The 15,812-nt window shown below is 38.4% G+C and overlaps 5 protein-coding genes across 5 annotated transcripts in view; all 5 read left to right on the top strand.

Moving 5' to 3' along the window:
• Window positions 1-2,671, top strand: part of LOC118424840 (transmembrane emp24 domain-containing protein 6-like) — a 3,429-nt gene extending 758 nt beyond the window's left edge. The window contains exons 2-4 of the mRNA XM_035833640.1: window positions 41-164; window positions 698-852; window positions 1,674-2,671. Of these exons, the coding sequence (XP_035689533.1) occupies window positions 41-164; window positions 698-852; window positions 1,674-1,904 (510 nt within the window). The 3' untranslated portion in view covers window positions 1,905-2,671. The remainder of the gene's footprint in view (window positions 1-40; window positions 165-697; window positions 853-1,673) is intronic.
• Window positions 2,672-2,878: 207 nt separating this feature from the next.
• Window positions 2,879-6,048, top strand: LOC118423749 (transmembrane emp24 domain-containing protein 6-like). Its single transcript, XM_035831957.1, has 4 exons — window positions 2,879-3,170; window positions 4,151-4,283; window positions 4,833-4,984; window positions 5,543-6,048. The coding sequence occupies exons 1-4, from the start codon at window positions 2,970-2,972 to the stop codon at window positions 5,759-5,761; spliced, it is 705 nt and encodes a 234-aa protein (XP_035687850.1). The 5' UTR covers window positions 2,879-2,969; the 3' UTR covers window positions 5,762-6,048.
• Window positions 6,049-7,294: 1,246 nt separating this feature from the next.
• LOC118423754 lies at window positions 7,295-9,784 on the top strand. Its single transcript, XM_035831962.1, has 4 exons — window positions 7,295-7,591; window positions 8,015-8,150; window positions 8,532-8,668; window positions 9,070-9,784. The coding sequence occupies exons 1-4, from the start codon at window positions 7,406-7,408 to the stop codon at window positions 9,298-9,300; spliced, it is 690 nt and encodes a 229-aa protein (XP_035687855.1). The 5' UTR covers window positions 7,295-7,405; the 3' UTR covers window positions 9,301-9,784.
• Window positions 9,785-10,025: 241 nt separating this feature from the next.
• On the top strand, window positions 10,026-12,659 carry LOC118424535. The gene is made up of 4 exons (XM_035833126.1): window positions 10,026-10,224; window positions 10,592-10,718; window positions 11,106-11,242; window positions 11,752-12,659. Exons 1-4 carry the CDS (start codon window positions 10,039-10,041, stop codon window positions 12,025-12,027), a joined length of 726 nt encoding a protein of 241 aa, XP_035689019.1. The 5' UTR covers window positions 10,026-10,038; the 3' UTR covers window positions 12,028-12,659.
• Window positions 12,660-13,057: 398 nt separating this feature from the next.
• On the top strand, window positions 13,058-15,061 carry LOC118423811 (delta-type opioid receptor-like). The gene is made up of 3 exons (XM_035832067.1): window positions 13,058-13,955; window positions 14,290-14,449; window positions 14,779-15,061. Exons 1-3 carry the CDS (start codon window positions 13,284-13,286, stop codon window positions 14,967-14,969), a joined length of 1,023 nt encoding a protein of 340 aa, XP_035687960.1. The 5' UTR covers window positions 13,058-13,283; the 3' UTR covers window positions 14,970-15,061.
• The last annotated feature ends 751 nt before the right edge of the window (window positions 15,062-15,812 follow it).

Genomic DNA, 15,812 nt, shown 5'->3' on the forward strand with positions numbered 1-15,812 from the left:
GCGTTTATTTCGTGTTATTTATGTATTATGTGTTTTGTAGGTTTTGGAGGGAGCCGCGATCGACCAAAATATTGTGATGAAAATGTGGGACCCAAATGGCGAAGAAATCGAGAAAAGAGCGGGTTCTTCTGGGGACGTGGAGCTCCACATGGAGGATGGTCACGGTGTGTATTATTTAATATTTCTTGTGATGATATTCATGATACATGCCATATCTTATAAGCAAATATATGATATTTTCCCCCACAATACCTTCACACACCACAGAGAATGAAATTTTCCAATAGTATTACGCAGGATATCCTGGTATCATGAGCTGCTGGCATGTATGTGTAGACAACAAATGGAGGGGGGGTCATATTCGGTGAGAATGCCTTATACATGTAGTCTGTTTGTGTATATCGTTGCTTGTGTGAACAGCGTTTTCATGGTTTTGGTTATGAGTAGGTATTCATTGACACGAAATGCAAAGCAACATGTTGCAGCGAAATTTAACGACCACGTTTTTTTTTTTTTGCGATAAAATGTAGCTTATGTGAAGAATTGTTGTATACTGGAGCCCCTAGTAGCTTGTTTTGGAACTGCCAAATGATTTTCTTTTGAACTAAGAAATGGTATGACCCCGAGAACAGAGAAGAATCTAAGTCATAAAATTATAATTTTTTTTTATTTACTTATATTTTTGTCTCTCCAACAGCGCATGGTACCTACAAGTTTTGCCTCTACAACCTGGACAAAATCTTCAAAAAAGCAGTGGACTTTAACGTGCAGTTAACCAGCGTAGACTGGCGGGAGTACAAGGACAATCTACCAGAAGATATAATGGAAGACCTGGACAAAACCCATATGACAGTAAGTTCATCTACATTTTTATGATCAAAACAACTCTCTGTAGAACTATCCACAACATGCCCAAATACAATTCCATTGGTACAACTGGATAAAAACGGAAATTTACTTCCGGACGTTTCGAGTGACATCCATCATTTTTCTTCAGCGTCACTAAAATGAACTGGTGGGAAAAAATTCAATACAAGTATATCTAACTAGAAAAAGTTTTTAGCAACAGCCGAAAGTTCAGTCTTAGGTGGAAGGGCTGCCATCCAGCCTTCCGGATAGTCCTACAGAGAAGCAATGAATCGCTTGAGGGCGCTTTTTTTATCAAGTTTTGCTCGATTCAAGAACAGCCAAAGTTGTACCACATTGTGCCCTCTCCCACCATTTCTCATCATCATTTGAAGCTGCGTTGCCAGTATTTTGTTGTTTTTACACTTGTTGTATTTTGTTGTTGTTTTTTCGATCATGGTTTTGCATAATGTTCCAATTGCAAAGTAAAGAGTTACATAAGTTCAATTCACATCGCAAAGAGATCAATCAACCAATCTCTATTGCACGAGAATTGTACGGGTACAATGTATGACAACTTCGAGAGTAATAGTGATAATAGTAATACATGTAAAGAACCGTCTAGTGAAGTGGGGGGGGTGAACTATTGGTTTTAATTCACTTATACGTTTACTACAAAGGATCAGTGGCATTGTGGAGTTAGCTTATTTGGAAGTGTACCATTATCATTACTCCAGTTGTAGCTGATAGTATATATATATATATATATATATATATCTTTAAAATTTTACTAAATTCATGCAAATCTGTATCTTTCTGTCCAATAGGAATCCTTCACTAGACTGCACAGAATCTTCAGAGTGGTGGCCCTGCAAATCGAGGTGATCAAGCGGCGGATGTTCGCAGACTTCCTGACCGTGAAGTCGAACTTGACCTACGTTGACCGTCTGGGCCTGCTCAACTGCATGGTCATCATCGGATCGGGGATGGTGCAGGTCTTCTTCGTGAGAAAGATGTTCGAGACACCGAATGTCCGCGGTTCAACCAACAAGACGTGATAGCAGTCATGTAACGTACTAGGTTAAAGTAACTGTGAACACGGGTCACAAAGGTGCTGGTAATTATAACGATGCTAACAAGGATGTATACGTACGTACGTACGCGCGTGGTGTATATGGTAAATGCTCAACTTTTTCCCGAGAGTTAAAAAACACATTCAGTAATCATTTTCTGCGACATATCTGCCTAGATGTACTCAGTTCTAATGAATGAATAATACCTGCAGAGGCGGTTTACTGTACCAGGTTAGAATTCGAAGTATCAGTAACAACGCTGAAGCGCAAATGGTGACTATACGATAAGTTAAATGCAAACATGCATATGTAGTGGAATCTTAACAAGGATCAAGTACATTGACCTGTTATGTAATTTTACCACATTACCACGTGTTCGATCACACACTTATAAAGATTTAAGAATGTAAGAATTTTAACAACATTCATACCGTGCTACATGACATATTGCGGACTGTAATTCTATATTTTACATGTTTTAGTGTCATAAGATTTCCCAATAAGGTGAAGATCTCCAGGTCATACGAAAATTCCCATGTATTGTAATTATCGGTGCCACTATAACAAAGTGTATACGTAGGTCTGACAATTTCAATATCCCCCAAAGATGCCACTTCATGTTAGAGCAGATGTGAGTACAATAAGCAGTAATTGGACTGCCAACTGTTGTACAATTTGTGCGGGTACATTGTCACCGTATGATAATGATGAATGTAGTATATACTCTTTTGAAATAAACTTCTATCTCGTAATCATTCAGAAATGCTTCATGACAATTTTTGCACTGTCTGATTTCTCATTTTAATGATAATTGTTGAGAAACAAACAATGACATCTATAAATGGTTAAAGTGTGATACGTAGCTGTTAGTATATATATATAGTCGTTTAACATTCAAATCTCCCGCCAAGCACGCGATGATGTCATACATGTGTATTCACCCCACCAGGTAGGTTGAATGTTACCTGTGTGCAATGACCCGTTAAGGTAGGATTACATTTCACCCGCCGTGTACACGTAGAGTTATACTTCCGGGCACACGCGTCGAAAATGCGGGGCGCTACAATCCAACTTCTGGTCCTCTCCTTAACCTGTGAGTGTCTAGTGTCTGCATGGGACGAGGACCAGGACTTTGATTCCCACTATCTACCTGGTGTAGAGTCCGACTTTTCTCTGTCTCTAGGTACGGCAGGGCCTGAATGTTTCTATCAGTTCGTGGGGAAAAACGCAACACTGCATGCTGACTTTCAGGTAAGACACCTGTAACATATTTTCAATCATACGACATGTTGTTTCCAAAATCTGATACATACTATGATATATGAAAAGAGCTTTGATAAGTGGTTCTTGGAATTGTATTTTTTTCGAGTCCCTCAACGCATAACAACAGAGAAATACCGACATTTATCATTTTTGTACACGTAGACTCTGCGCTCCCCTAACCATAAACAAAGTATTCACAGTACATGTTGGACTATGTTTCACAGCGTTTTCAACTAAAGAACCGCGTCACAAAGACCATGACCTTTTATTCCATAAGAAATATTAATACATAGCGAATATATGTATATGCTCTTTACCTGGCCTTCAGCCATCACAGCAGGATACGTTCTTACAACAACAAACAACACGAGTTGTACACATGTATCACGTCACCAGATATACGTACTAATATTAGAGGGAGGTTTTTGGTATACTGATAAAAAGGTATTGATGAAAAGCTTTTTTCTGCAACTAAAAGAGGCCCATTGAATCAGTCACACCCCTCCCCATGAATTGGGGTGAACAGATATAAACTCCTTACAATAGCTGACATGTTTTCAAGTGGCGTTGGCTACTAAAATATTGTGCTCATAACCTAATATGAAAATATATGTGTCTTAATGACATTCATCATTGAGCATTGTCTGTGGCAAGTCGATTGTATTCAAAGATATGTGTAAGATACCAATCTTTTTTTTTTTACAAGCCTTCACTCAAAGCCATCTTGCTTTTGATGACTGAGTTCAATAATACAAAGTGCTGCAAATGACCTCGTGGCATCTTCGTCTAAAATAGACAGCTAAGTTTTGGACAACAGCTTGACGAAATAATGTTTGATACATACAGCAGGTTGATTGTTAGTGTGTTGTTACATAAAGAAACCATCGGAAAATTCCATATCATCATTTGCATTTATTATGCTAAAAATGGACCCTCATTACGAATAAAAGGATTATTATCAATTGCAGGTGCTGAGAGCCGATGGGACCAACAAAAAGGTGTTTTTCAGCGTCTATAATCCGAAGAAGACGTTACTAAACTTCACGCATGCGGAGAGCATCGACAAGTTTGAGTACGACATGAAGAAAGAAGACAAACCAGGTAGGCTCTGTCGTATCCTGGCTAAAATCGCGCTCCTAGCGGCCGGCCTTACAGTTGCCACCGCCTTGGGGAGGGAGGCATTGAAAAAGAAGTCAAACCCCTCAAATAGTTAAGACAGAATAGTTTCAAAATAGATGACATTCATGTTATGTATACCACTGTCTTACTTTGCAATTAGCCCACGGGCATGATCTTGCAATAAAGTTATTAATATTATCATTCATATTCTCCAAGCAGAGGTTGGGTCGTGGGGATTGAGTCTTGGTGGGATATTTACCGCCTAGCTCCTGTCAAAACGGCCTGAATGTGTCAAAGTAATTGTTATTTTTTTGTTTAAAAGGTTTCACCCGTTCCGTTTTGAGGCAGCGGTAAGGGCATCAAGCCGGTAAAAACCCGTCCACAACTACACCCAACCTCTGCTTGGAGAATACTCGTGGTGTCAGTATCACACATGAGGCAGAAGGCTTCTGAAACTAACTTGAAACATAACATATAGTAGTTAATTTAACAGTGATATTCAAAGTCACAAAATGCACATTATGTCTCTAGGCACCTTCAGCATCTGTCTGTCCAACCCAAGTAAGCTGTTCACCAAGCTGGTGTACCTGTATGTGGCAGTGTACCGCCTGTCAGACTGGAAGAAGTACAAACAAACACAATTACCACAGGAGATGGAAGAGATAGGGCTGGGACAAATAATGGTAAGTTGGGCACTTTAAGGCTAATATTATATGATATAGAATGTAGCTTGTATTATAGAAAACAGAAATGAACTGTATACACATGTACCAAACTTATTTCCCTATTTCATACTGCAGAAAAAAAATATATATTTACTCCATGTTTTCATAAAGGGGGAGAGCGGAGTGAAAATAGCTGAATTTGCTCCTAAGCAAATACCGGCCTTTCTAGTTCCTACTACAACTAGACAACCTTACCTAGACACCGTAAAACAGACAATATATTTTATCTCTACGTATATATATATATATATATATATACCATAACTAAAAAAAGTAGAAGTAAGTTTATTTAGAAATAGTCTTGGACAACATAGTCTTCCGAAGAAAGTATAAATACATGTAACACATCACCATAGTAGAATTATATGCTTCAATGTCTGTATATAAAGATTAGTGCTGTTAAGAATGCTGAAAATTTCAAATATGCCGCACATGTATATTCATACATTTACAACTCATGTGGTATCCAATATAAAATCTACTTCAAAATAATTTTACGGTTTTATCATCACACAGAGTTCTCTGGATCATGTAGCCAACAATGTTCGGGACATCAATAACATTAACAAGATCATCAAGCTGCACAAACTCGTGGACTACCACACGGTGTCCGCCAGTCTGACCTATGTGACCCGGATGGGCATGTGTAGCTGTCTGTTAATAGTCGGGTCGGGACTACTGCAAGTCTACTTCGTACGGAAATTATTTACACCACATTATCTGAGAGGAACGTAAACATGGGGTTAAAGGCACCCCATGTGTTTTTTTTGAAAGACCATACTTTTATGAATACAACATATGCCAAGATTTCTCTCAATATCGCCCCAAGTTAAAGTTTGTCTAATACATAGCTGTTTATGATATTATATGTTGCATCTGGTTGTACTTCATCTATATCTGGAGGGTACCAGTACAGTACATAGTATTGTTGTGCAATATTTTCTTCCAACACAAATGTGCACAAGAATCAAATTGCCTAGTCCAAATCCAATGTCAAGTTGCCAATACAATATATTACTTTGTATCCAATGTCAAGTTGCCAATACAATATATTACTTTGTATTCAGAAGAAACATTAACTGAAATATTAGAGCACTGTTGAGTCCACCTTCAAAAGAGATTATGATTACAGAAATGGGATTCAAGTTAATTCTTCATAATCCTACATGCAGCCTATGAAATAGGTTTATTAATAGATTAAGGTAAGAAAGAGATATTGACGTATTACAGTGTAATCATATTTCAAAGGAATGATATGCATGAATGCTTTGCTGCTAAGACCTAAGCCACGTTTGTTTGTTTTGCTTGTTTGTTTGTGTGTTTGTGCCTTTATTTTAACTCGATAAGACTCATTCGGCCTACTAGGCCGCTTTTCATGGAGGTCGAGCATACATGGAGGAGGTGAGGGGTCAACTAATCATATACATATTGACACAAAATTTCTATTGATCATACAGAAAAAAAAGGAATTCTAAATACATACATACATAAATGAAAGAATGATAATAATGAAAACAAATGACAATCATTAGCTCGTTGATTCCATACACGTTCGTGGATCGCTACCGTGTCACTAGTCTTTTGAAACTAGAGATTGAGGTTGCAGCTCTAGCGTCCGGTACTAGTGAATTCCAAAGAAGTGAGCCAGAGTGACGTAACAGACATCTAGCTTAAATGCAACTATTGCTGGATTGTTGGTAAACATTTCATTATTTCATGTGCGTTACATACGATATCTTAACAAACAATGTATAGATGTCATTATCCATATGATTGTTTACACTAATCAGCCTTATAATAACAGAAATGACTCCATTTAGCTCGTTAACACATATTTGTCTATTCAAGAATCCTATATAGATACAAAATACATAAAATGTGTATTTTGGTTCAAGCTTAATTTTTGGAAACATGGATTCCTCACTGCTCAGCTGTAATAAACTTCACGTGTTGAATGTAAAGCTTCTTAAGTGTTGTTTTGATTGTTTTGTGTGACAATATATTGCAAATACCGTAAGGTAGACTAATACATTATAGTTCACCTCACCTCACCTAGTCCCATCCTCATCAAGAGGGTCGGGGACCATGGTTGCCTCATAGCTATATAATAACAATTGGTGGAGGGGTACTTTTTCAGTCTTACCATATTTAACAAGTACTGGTGTATGTCTATAACCGCATGGCTTAATGCATGTATTTACCGTTGTCAACAAAGCCTCTTACCTCGCCACGTGGCCTTTAGAAACAAGAAAAACCAGTCAGCTGATGTCAAAGGGCACGATAACATGGGCTCCCAATGTAACACAACGCCTGTCACTTTTGCATTGTTTTAGGCGGATCTAATCTTCATTGTAAATAATACATCAGATTTAAACCACTATGAAAATGCTCACCCTAAGCTTAGTGATCCCGCCATTGTTGTTTACCTGCTCTATGGCTCGGGATGTGTTCGACTTTACCGGAGAGGTGTTCTCAGACCTGTCGGTAGTGATACCGAGACGGGGGAAGGAATGTTTTTACCAGCCTATTGACGACAATGTAGAGTCCGTGTATGTCCAGTATACCGTAAGTATCTATGTATCAGCATGTAACAGTGTTAATGATAATATATTTTACCTCATGTTTTTTAAGTGACAGCTGTGATCAATTTTGCCTGTACTGCGCAATCTCTAAATATCGGGGGCCTAAAATTTCGGGCTTCCGGTCATTCAACTTTAACCCGAGAAAATGATTCCCTTGCCTAGAGTGACCAATTGAAGCACAAGATTCTTTTAAGTCATTATGATTTGGTCAGGCTATGATCAATATGGTAAAATACTAATGTAGAGGCTGTAATTATGGTTACGTTATCATAACTACATGGATATGAACTAAAATATAATCGCCATATTCTATGCGTTGAAATGAGCATCAAAAATATTTTGCAATGTCGTAGTCAAGGGTCATAAAGTTTGAGTGATGTACTGTTGTTTTATGTTGAACTTTAAGGCCTTGAGGGAAGACATCTTTGACGAACTACAATTCATCGTCAAAGACCCGACTGGGAAACTTGTAAAACAGTCGTCCGGCGAGGAGAACAACTTCGATTTGGACTTTACCAATGCTAGTGAGCACCACCAAAGAGGTAAATGTCAAAGTTATTGTGAAAAAATAATGATTGGATTTTTAGTAAAAATACAAGCACTACCTGCTCTTTTTTTCATTGTGATGTGTAATTTTCATTCACTTTGACACATGTGAAATTGCTCCATGTATATCTCAGCCATAAAACTAAATACATAGACTAGGCAAACAATGATGATACATGTACCTCTTGCAAAGGTTGCAATTGACCGAAGTTTTAAGCATTATCGCACACGCTATACAGTGAGATAAGAATCTGAGAAAAAGAACTACTAGTATATACAGCGAAAAGTTAGATACATTGACCAGACAAAATGTGTTATACAATCCTTAAACGGCCCACTGATGAATATTTTGCCTTGGCCTTACAAACTCTCCACAGGTACATATTCCATCTGCTTCTTGAACAATCACCTCTTCAGAGACGTCATTGTCTACTTGGAGCTGGAGATTTGGAATGAGGATTCCTTTCTTCAAGATGTTGCTGAGGATGCCGAGGAAGCTTTAGATTCCGTTGGGGCACGTTTCATTCATATCTTTATCGTCTATCTCTCTATCTGCATCTCTCTATCTATCCATCTGTCTATGGATTGATACTTATCAGATAGATGTCAAGACGGGACGTAACAACCACTTTATCTGTAACAGTTAACAGCTACCAATATGTAACATACTATTAATGTTATAATATTTTCATAAAGGATGCGCTTGCTTTAGTCACATATCAATGTGGTGGACCGTCATTCAATATTAGATTTTATCTGCTCTTTCGGATTGCCCTATAATTGTACTGGTGTGGCTAAACTGTACTTATTAATTAACAATCATACATGGGAAATGAGATCCCAGAAATAGCGTATAAAACTATGGGTATCAAATCATATGTTGTTCATATGTGTTTTGTTCTTTGTCCCATACAGGAGTCTTTGAAGAAAGTGGCTGAAAACGTGAAAACCATGGGCTTACATAGCAACAAACTGTCCCAACGATACCGCCGAGACTCATTCGAGTTGAATTACAGCAATGCTTACGTCAATAACTTCGGAATAGTAACTTGTTTAATTATTATATGCGCGGGACTGTTTCAAGTGTACTTCATAAAGAATCTGTTTAACACATCACACGTTCATGGCATACATAGTCCTACATAAAAATGTATGATTTATGTGATTTTTCTCCGTTACTTTATCTGTAGGAGAATTAATTCTCTATGGCCAAGATGTCTAAAGAAAAAGATAAGATCTAGTGTGCTTACAAAATGATAAGTAGCAAAATATACAACATTGCAATCATTTATATTATTGCGATGATTAGATTCTTAAATAAAGATATTGAAATGTGTCATATAACAATAAATTTAGCTGTTACCCACTCACATGGTTCCGTCAATACAATGTACACAACAATTGATATTTATTTTAGAAATCAAGCCCATTGCGGCTTCAAAAAGTAGTTAAACCCTGTTCCACCATATCAATAATAATAGATTAGTGATTAATATCATTAAATAGATATATATAATCGACCCGTGGTTTAATTTGATACGCGTATATATTTCCAGCAAAATGTCTGTTTTGTAGCAGGATATTCAGTTGCAATATTATTTCAAGCCTTTGAATAAAGAAAAAGAACATGATCTCTGTCTTCAAGTAAATACTTTTGTAACTCCAGCTGGTTCATACAAGATAAGCCCTTTGACCCTAGCTACTCGCCTATTCAGAAGAAAAACCAGAAAAACGAGCAGGAGCTAAAGGTCAAATCATTGCACCCTCGTGAATCGCCCCAACCATGTTTTGATGCCGAACATTTTAAACATCGTTTACTCTAATTCCTACACCATTACGAGTTTTGTTTAGATGGTTATCTCTTTCTACGTGTACTATCTCAATATGTTAGCTGGTTGTGTGTTTGTTCTAGTTTTTGTGACGTCATCGCTGGCCTACAGGGATCGAGACGACTACATTGGCCCAAAAGAAAGATTCATGGATTTCTCAATTGAGGTTCCAAGTAATTCGATGGAATGCTTTTATCAGGACATGGACGATAGATTTCATGGAATGTATCTGCAATACCTTGTGAGTATTCTAGACTGTACAGGATCATTTTTAGTAAAGTATATATGTAGTTATGTTACCTGGGTGTAACCATATCACAGGGGTATGGTGTGCATGGACGAATGGTGTCACAAAGACGTTACACTTCAAGGGACATTCTCTCTCTGTCAGTCTGTCTATACAGACTATGACACTTGTCTACGCAAAAAGAACCTAAACGACAGAGAAGACTTAAAGGGACAAGGGACATTAAAGCTACATATTTGCCGAAGCAACTTCTATCAGATCATACGTGGCTCCTTAATTTTATGTGCAGTAGTTTGGGATGATCAGCACTGTTTTGTGATATGAATAGACAATGTTTTTGTTTACTTTAACCTATACCCAGGTGTTGTATCAAGGACCCTATGAAGATCTACACTTTACGATCAGCGGTCCGGACGGAAAATTTCTGTTCCAAGCGGTTGGAGAATACGAAGAGTTTCACATAAACATCACGGATAGCCGACAGAAAGGTGATTATTCTATTCACGTAGTACCTTTCACGTACTGTAGATAGTGTGGTATATCTTACAGGTCACGAAGAACAATATGTAACTATATTTGATGTAAAGTGGCTATGATTATTCTATCACGAATGGACAGTTTGGCTGGCCAATGTTATTACATTCTCATAGTCAATATCATATGGAGGTTCTCTACTTGTACCATACTGATGTATCATACTGATGTATCATTATAAGTACTACTGTACTACTGATATATCGTTAGATGTACTACTGCACCACTGATGTATCGTCATCTGTGCAACTGACGTATCAATATATGTCTACTGCATTACTGACAATATGGAAAAATATGGGTTCTCGATTGCCTAATGCTTAATCATTTCCGTTCTGCAGGCACCTATGAGATGTGTTTGGAGAACCAGTATCTGCTGGAGGAGACAGTTGTTTACGTGGAGATGTGGGTTGAGTACAATGACAGCTTGGATAAATTGGTTGACACCCATAGCTATGAGGACTTAGGAAATGTTACGGTATGTAAAGCCTTAATATACGCTTGAATTAGTGTTTGACTTGGAAATGTTAAAATGTTTCAAAAATCTACAAAACTTTCCATGCAAGTAAAGCGAACACATGTAGGCTAGATGATAAGTATAAAATGCAGTTTATAGTTTTTGTAGTTCATTGCTTGTAGTTCTTTCCTACAAGATATGTCAGTTACATGTACATTGGATATCGTAACGTGAACATGAAATAATATTGTATTTTTCACTAATTGTCTTACTATAACTAGAATGGAGTTTACATTTGTTTGTAATCTATTGCTTGCAGTTTTTTTTCCTACAATACATGTCCTGTACATATATATACTTAGGATATCGTATCATGACATGAACATGAAATTGGATTTTCCTCCATACTATACTATGGTGTGATACAATGGTGGCCATGTTAGCCTCGTTTTGGTGCAATGACCCCGAATGACCCGGGGAAATCCAAATGGCCGACATAACTGATATTGCCCAACGATTTTGTTTTACAGACCTCCTTGAAGAAGATATCCGACAGGATACAGAGAATGGATCTACACGCAGGGCTGATCTCTCAGTGGTATCACAAAGACTCCGTCACATTAAAGTTTAGCGACAACCATGTCGACAGCTTCGGCATGCTGGTTTGTGCGATGATCATCTGCTCGGGGCTGCTGCAGGCGTTCTTCATAAAGAAACTGTTTCTCCGTGACCAAGAGGAGTTACGTAACGATCCTCCTGTAAAGTTTGACCAACCCAGAAAGTCGTCCGGTTCGCGAATAGCCTAGCTATCTAATCATTTCGTCTTAGTCTTCGTAACGTCACAACCTATGTAAGACTTCACGAGACTGTTTTTGGGACCAAATTCGTGTTAGCTTAGGCCTATGATATCCAATTGATATGTGGTTATAGTACAATTAGCTATTTGCTCATGGGTCAGTGTTTGAAATGGGGAAATGACTGCATTTGGGTAAAGGCAACAGTAAAGTAGGGAATATTTTTATCTTATTTCATGTTTCTAAAAGCGTCTCCAGTGGAAATATTCAGTTGATATATTGAAACGGTATAAGATAGAAAACTACATAAACGTACACTTTGAGGTAATTATAAGGGTATTATCAGACGACCACCTTGCAATGAAAGATGCCTAGAGGACATATTGTGTCCTGTTACGTGTGCGTTTGGTTGCGTTGTCTCTTTGCATTAATAAAGGTCATTACCCGGTCATTGCTGTGGCATATTATCGAAGCCAGATTATGTAGTGGGCCATGTATGATCATAAAGAAAGAAATGCTGAATCATACCACAGTAGCATCCAAATATTTACCGTAAAATTAGGCAAACATTCATGATCTAATGTAAATTAGTTTGGCTGATGTAAGATTTACTAAGCACTTTTAGGGCACCCATTATCATGGCAGTGTCATTAATTAATGATAATAAACAAATCGTCTTTATGTAGATACCCAACATGACGATTGCGATTTTTTTATAGGATTCAAAGGCGTTATATGGCGTGTTGCAAACATAGCAACTGTTTTGATGTAATCCTGGTGTTAGAGGAGAGACATAGGCCTCTACACAACCGTAGTGAATTTCTGCTCGACAGTGTCAAAAGTATGATACTTGTAGCTATCATCAAATCGATGTACTTTGAAAACACGTTTGGAAACCACGTGCCCTTTGCATCTGACCCATGAGTGTCATTAGTAGCCACGTGCGGGGCAGTTATCGCTAATGGGTATATCAAACACAGGAAGTAAACAAAGCCAATCTGTTCAGCTCAGTGAATGAGGATTATTAGCTTTTGATAAAAGCCAGAACACATGTCCACCATTATTCTGTCAGCTTGGGGAGGGATTGTAGTGAGTATAAAAAACTGCCTCTCATTGATACTAGTACTCTAAATTCACGGCCCGTGATTATTTTAATTTGGCACCCGATGCGAATGAAGATCAGCAGCTGAGACTGAAGGCACATTTCAAATACTAGTACGGACATATATTGACAAAACTGTTTTTTGTATCTAAGCTAGCAAGACATCATGAATGTTAGTACTTCGTCCTCGTACGTTTCCGCTGGAGAGAAGGCGCTAGGCCTGGCCCTGCGAAATGTGCTAACTGCTCTCGGATCCACATTTACAGTTGTTGGTATTGCAGGGAACCTTTTGGTCATTTTCATCATCTTGCGTTTCCCTCGAATGCGAACAGTCTGCAACGTGTATCTCTTTAGCATCGCGCTCTCGGACCTGAACCTTGTTATGGTGGCTCCTATCATCATCCAGTTCTACCGTAACGGACGGTGGACCTTCGGGCCCGGCTCGTGTGAAGCAGAGTCCTGTATTAAATTTACCAGTATGTTTGCCGGTTTCTTCCTGGTCAGTGCCTTCAACTATCAGCGCTACCGAGCTATAGCAAACCCCATAGAGACTAGACAGCGCCAGAGTTTAAAACGGGCTGCCTTGATTTGCCTTAGCATTTTCCTCCTGGCCCTTGTTGCAAATCTGCCATTTTGTGTGACGTCTCACGTAGTGGAAGAGGTAGTGAAGAACAAGACAGTGGCGGTTTGCCGCTACTTTTGGCCAGACTGGAGCAATATCCCTGAACACTCAGAGAGAGCTCATCGGCTTTACCTCACATGTCTGGGTTTTCTTCTGCCCTTCTGTTTAAACTTCACCTTGTACGTTCTCATTATTCGTAAGCTGCACAGCCAAGACGTAAGTACGGATCCTCTTTCTCACTCTCCGTTGTTATCCAAGGCTTTCATATTTCTGAATTGTTCTGAATTAAAGTTACTTTTAGTTTTTGGATAGGAAAAGATACTTCGTTCTTGCGTCGATGAAGGTTAGACATCCAGATACATGGATGATATGATATGACAAAAAGCAGTTACTCACCCAACTGGGAATGATTTTGGACGTCTGACCGTTTCCAAAATACTTTCGTTCTGTTACTCTTCGTTGCAATGATTTGCAAATCTTTACGTCATAACAAAAAGACCTACAGCTATTCAAGAATATTTCATTCACTAATATGATACTATACTAATAGGCTTTTCGTTCTGCTGCGGTCGGGAAACGCGTCAAAGATTCCACAACAGTCACTAAAATGGCTGTGATGGTGACGGCATCGTTCGTCATCTGCGTGGGTCCGTTCCACATGTACAACTTCATCAGCGCAGTGTCAGACATCTACATACCAGAGTATGTAGGTACGTGAAAGTTCGCACATAAGTTAACTTGTAGTACGTGCAGAGACCTTTGCTTGTATTAAACGGGTCTTCTACACTTAGATTCTAAAGGATCTGTCCGCCGTCTTCATCGAATAAATGGATTGCAAAAAAGTGTAACTATTTGTGCTTGCTATTGGACTGTTGCAAGCTCTGCAAAAAATATGGAAATCGAAGAAATTATTATTTTCACCGGAAAGCTCAATAGGAGGACAAAATTCCTTCCAACGGTCACAACACCAAATCCTTCGAAATTGAAAACTTCCCTTAGCAGTGATCATCATACACATTATTTGTTGTTATTTTTCCAGGTAGGTGGACCTGTGTGTTAACCTTCGGGAACAGTGCCCTGGACCCCATCATCTACGCGCTCATGGGGACCAACTTCCGGGACTGCATCAAACAGCTGTTCTGTCGGCGGCCGCTGGCTGGAGAGACACAGAAGCAGCTCAATGATTCAGACATTCTTCATGCAAATTTACCACTTTCTGAGCTAAAATAATTGCAAGCTTTCTGTAATGTCTTCTTATCCTCCCCATATATAGTGTTTATTTCTTGACGTGAGTGCAACAACGTCAGAAAACTTTGATTTGATTCCTTGTTTATTTTCGTGTCGTTATCGATGCATCGTTATCTATTGAATTTGTTATCTAGCGTTTTGTAAGTTCTGTATGTGTCTTTATTTTATTTATGTACATGAGCTGAAGACCTCGATAAGCCGGGTCTGCTTTCTGTCTTATCCTCTTTAAAAAATGTGAATAAAACAATTTGCATGATGCTGGAGGTAAGGGAGGGGTCCAATCATGTTATGAAAGCCCTGTTCTGCAAAGCAGATGTTCCTGAATAGGTACCTACTATCAAAAAGCACATGACTCATATGTTAATAGCGTTATAATGGAAGTGCGTGGTACCATGTTTGACGTCAAATATCGTAAGCAAATATGATCTCATAATTTACTGTAAAGCTTGATGGATGGGATGTTTGTTAAGCTCTTTTCATGGACTAAGTGACTAACTGTAATACATCACAGACTTTGTGTACTTATCTTATACTGCCCAGGGGGTATTTTATAAGCAGTGCTAAATGTTAAGTCGCGTGATATTAATGGCGAAATCTATGCCTGTTTACAGTAGTCTTCATTCTAAAGTTTCAAACGCAAGGAAATAACTAACTAGAAGACATTTCACTGATAACACATCAACCTAAGTATACGTATCTTTATGCCAGTAATGGATGCGAAAGCCTAAATACATATCAAGACAGAATTCAGAAAGCAGAGCACAAAAACTGTTTGCTGTTTCCTTTGGATTATCATTCTTGGTTATTAATATTTAATGGCGAACT

Source organism: Branchiostoma floridae, chromosome 10, assembly GCF_000003815.2.
Source record: "Branchiostoma floridae strain S238N-H82 chromosome 10, Bfl_VNyyK, whole genome shotgun sequence".
Classification (NCBI taxonomy): domain Eukaryota; kingdom Metazoa; phylum Chordata; class Leptocardii; order Amphioxiformes; family Branchiostomatidae; genus Branchiostoma; species Branchiostoma floridae.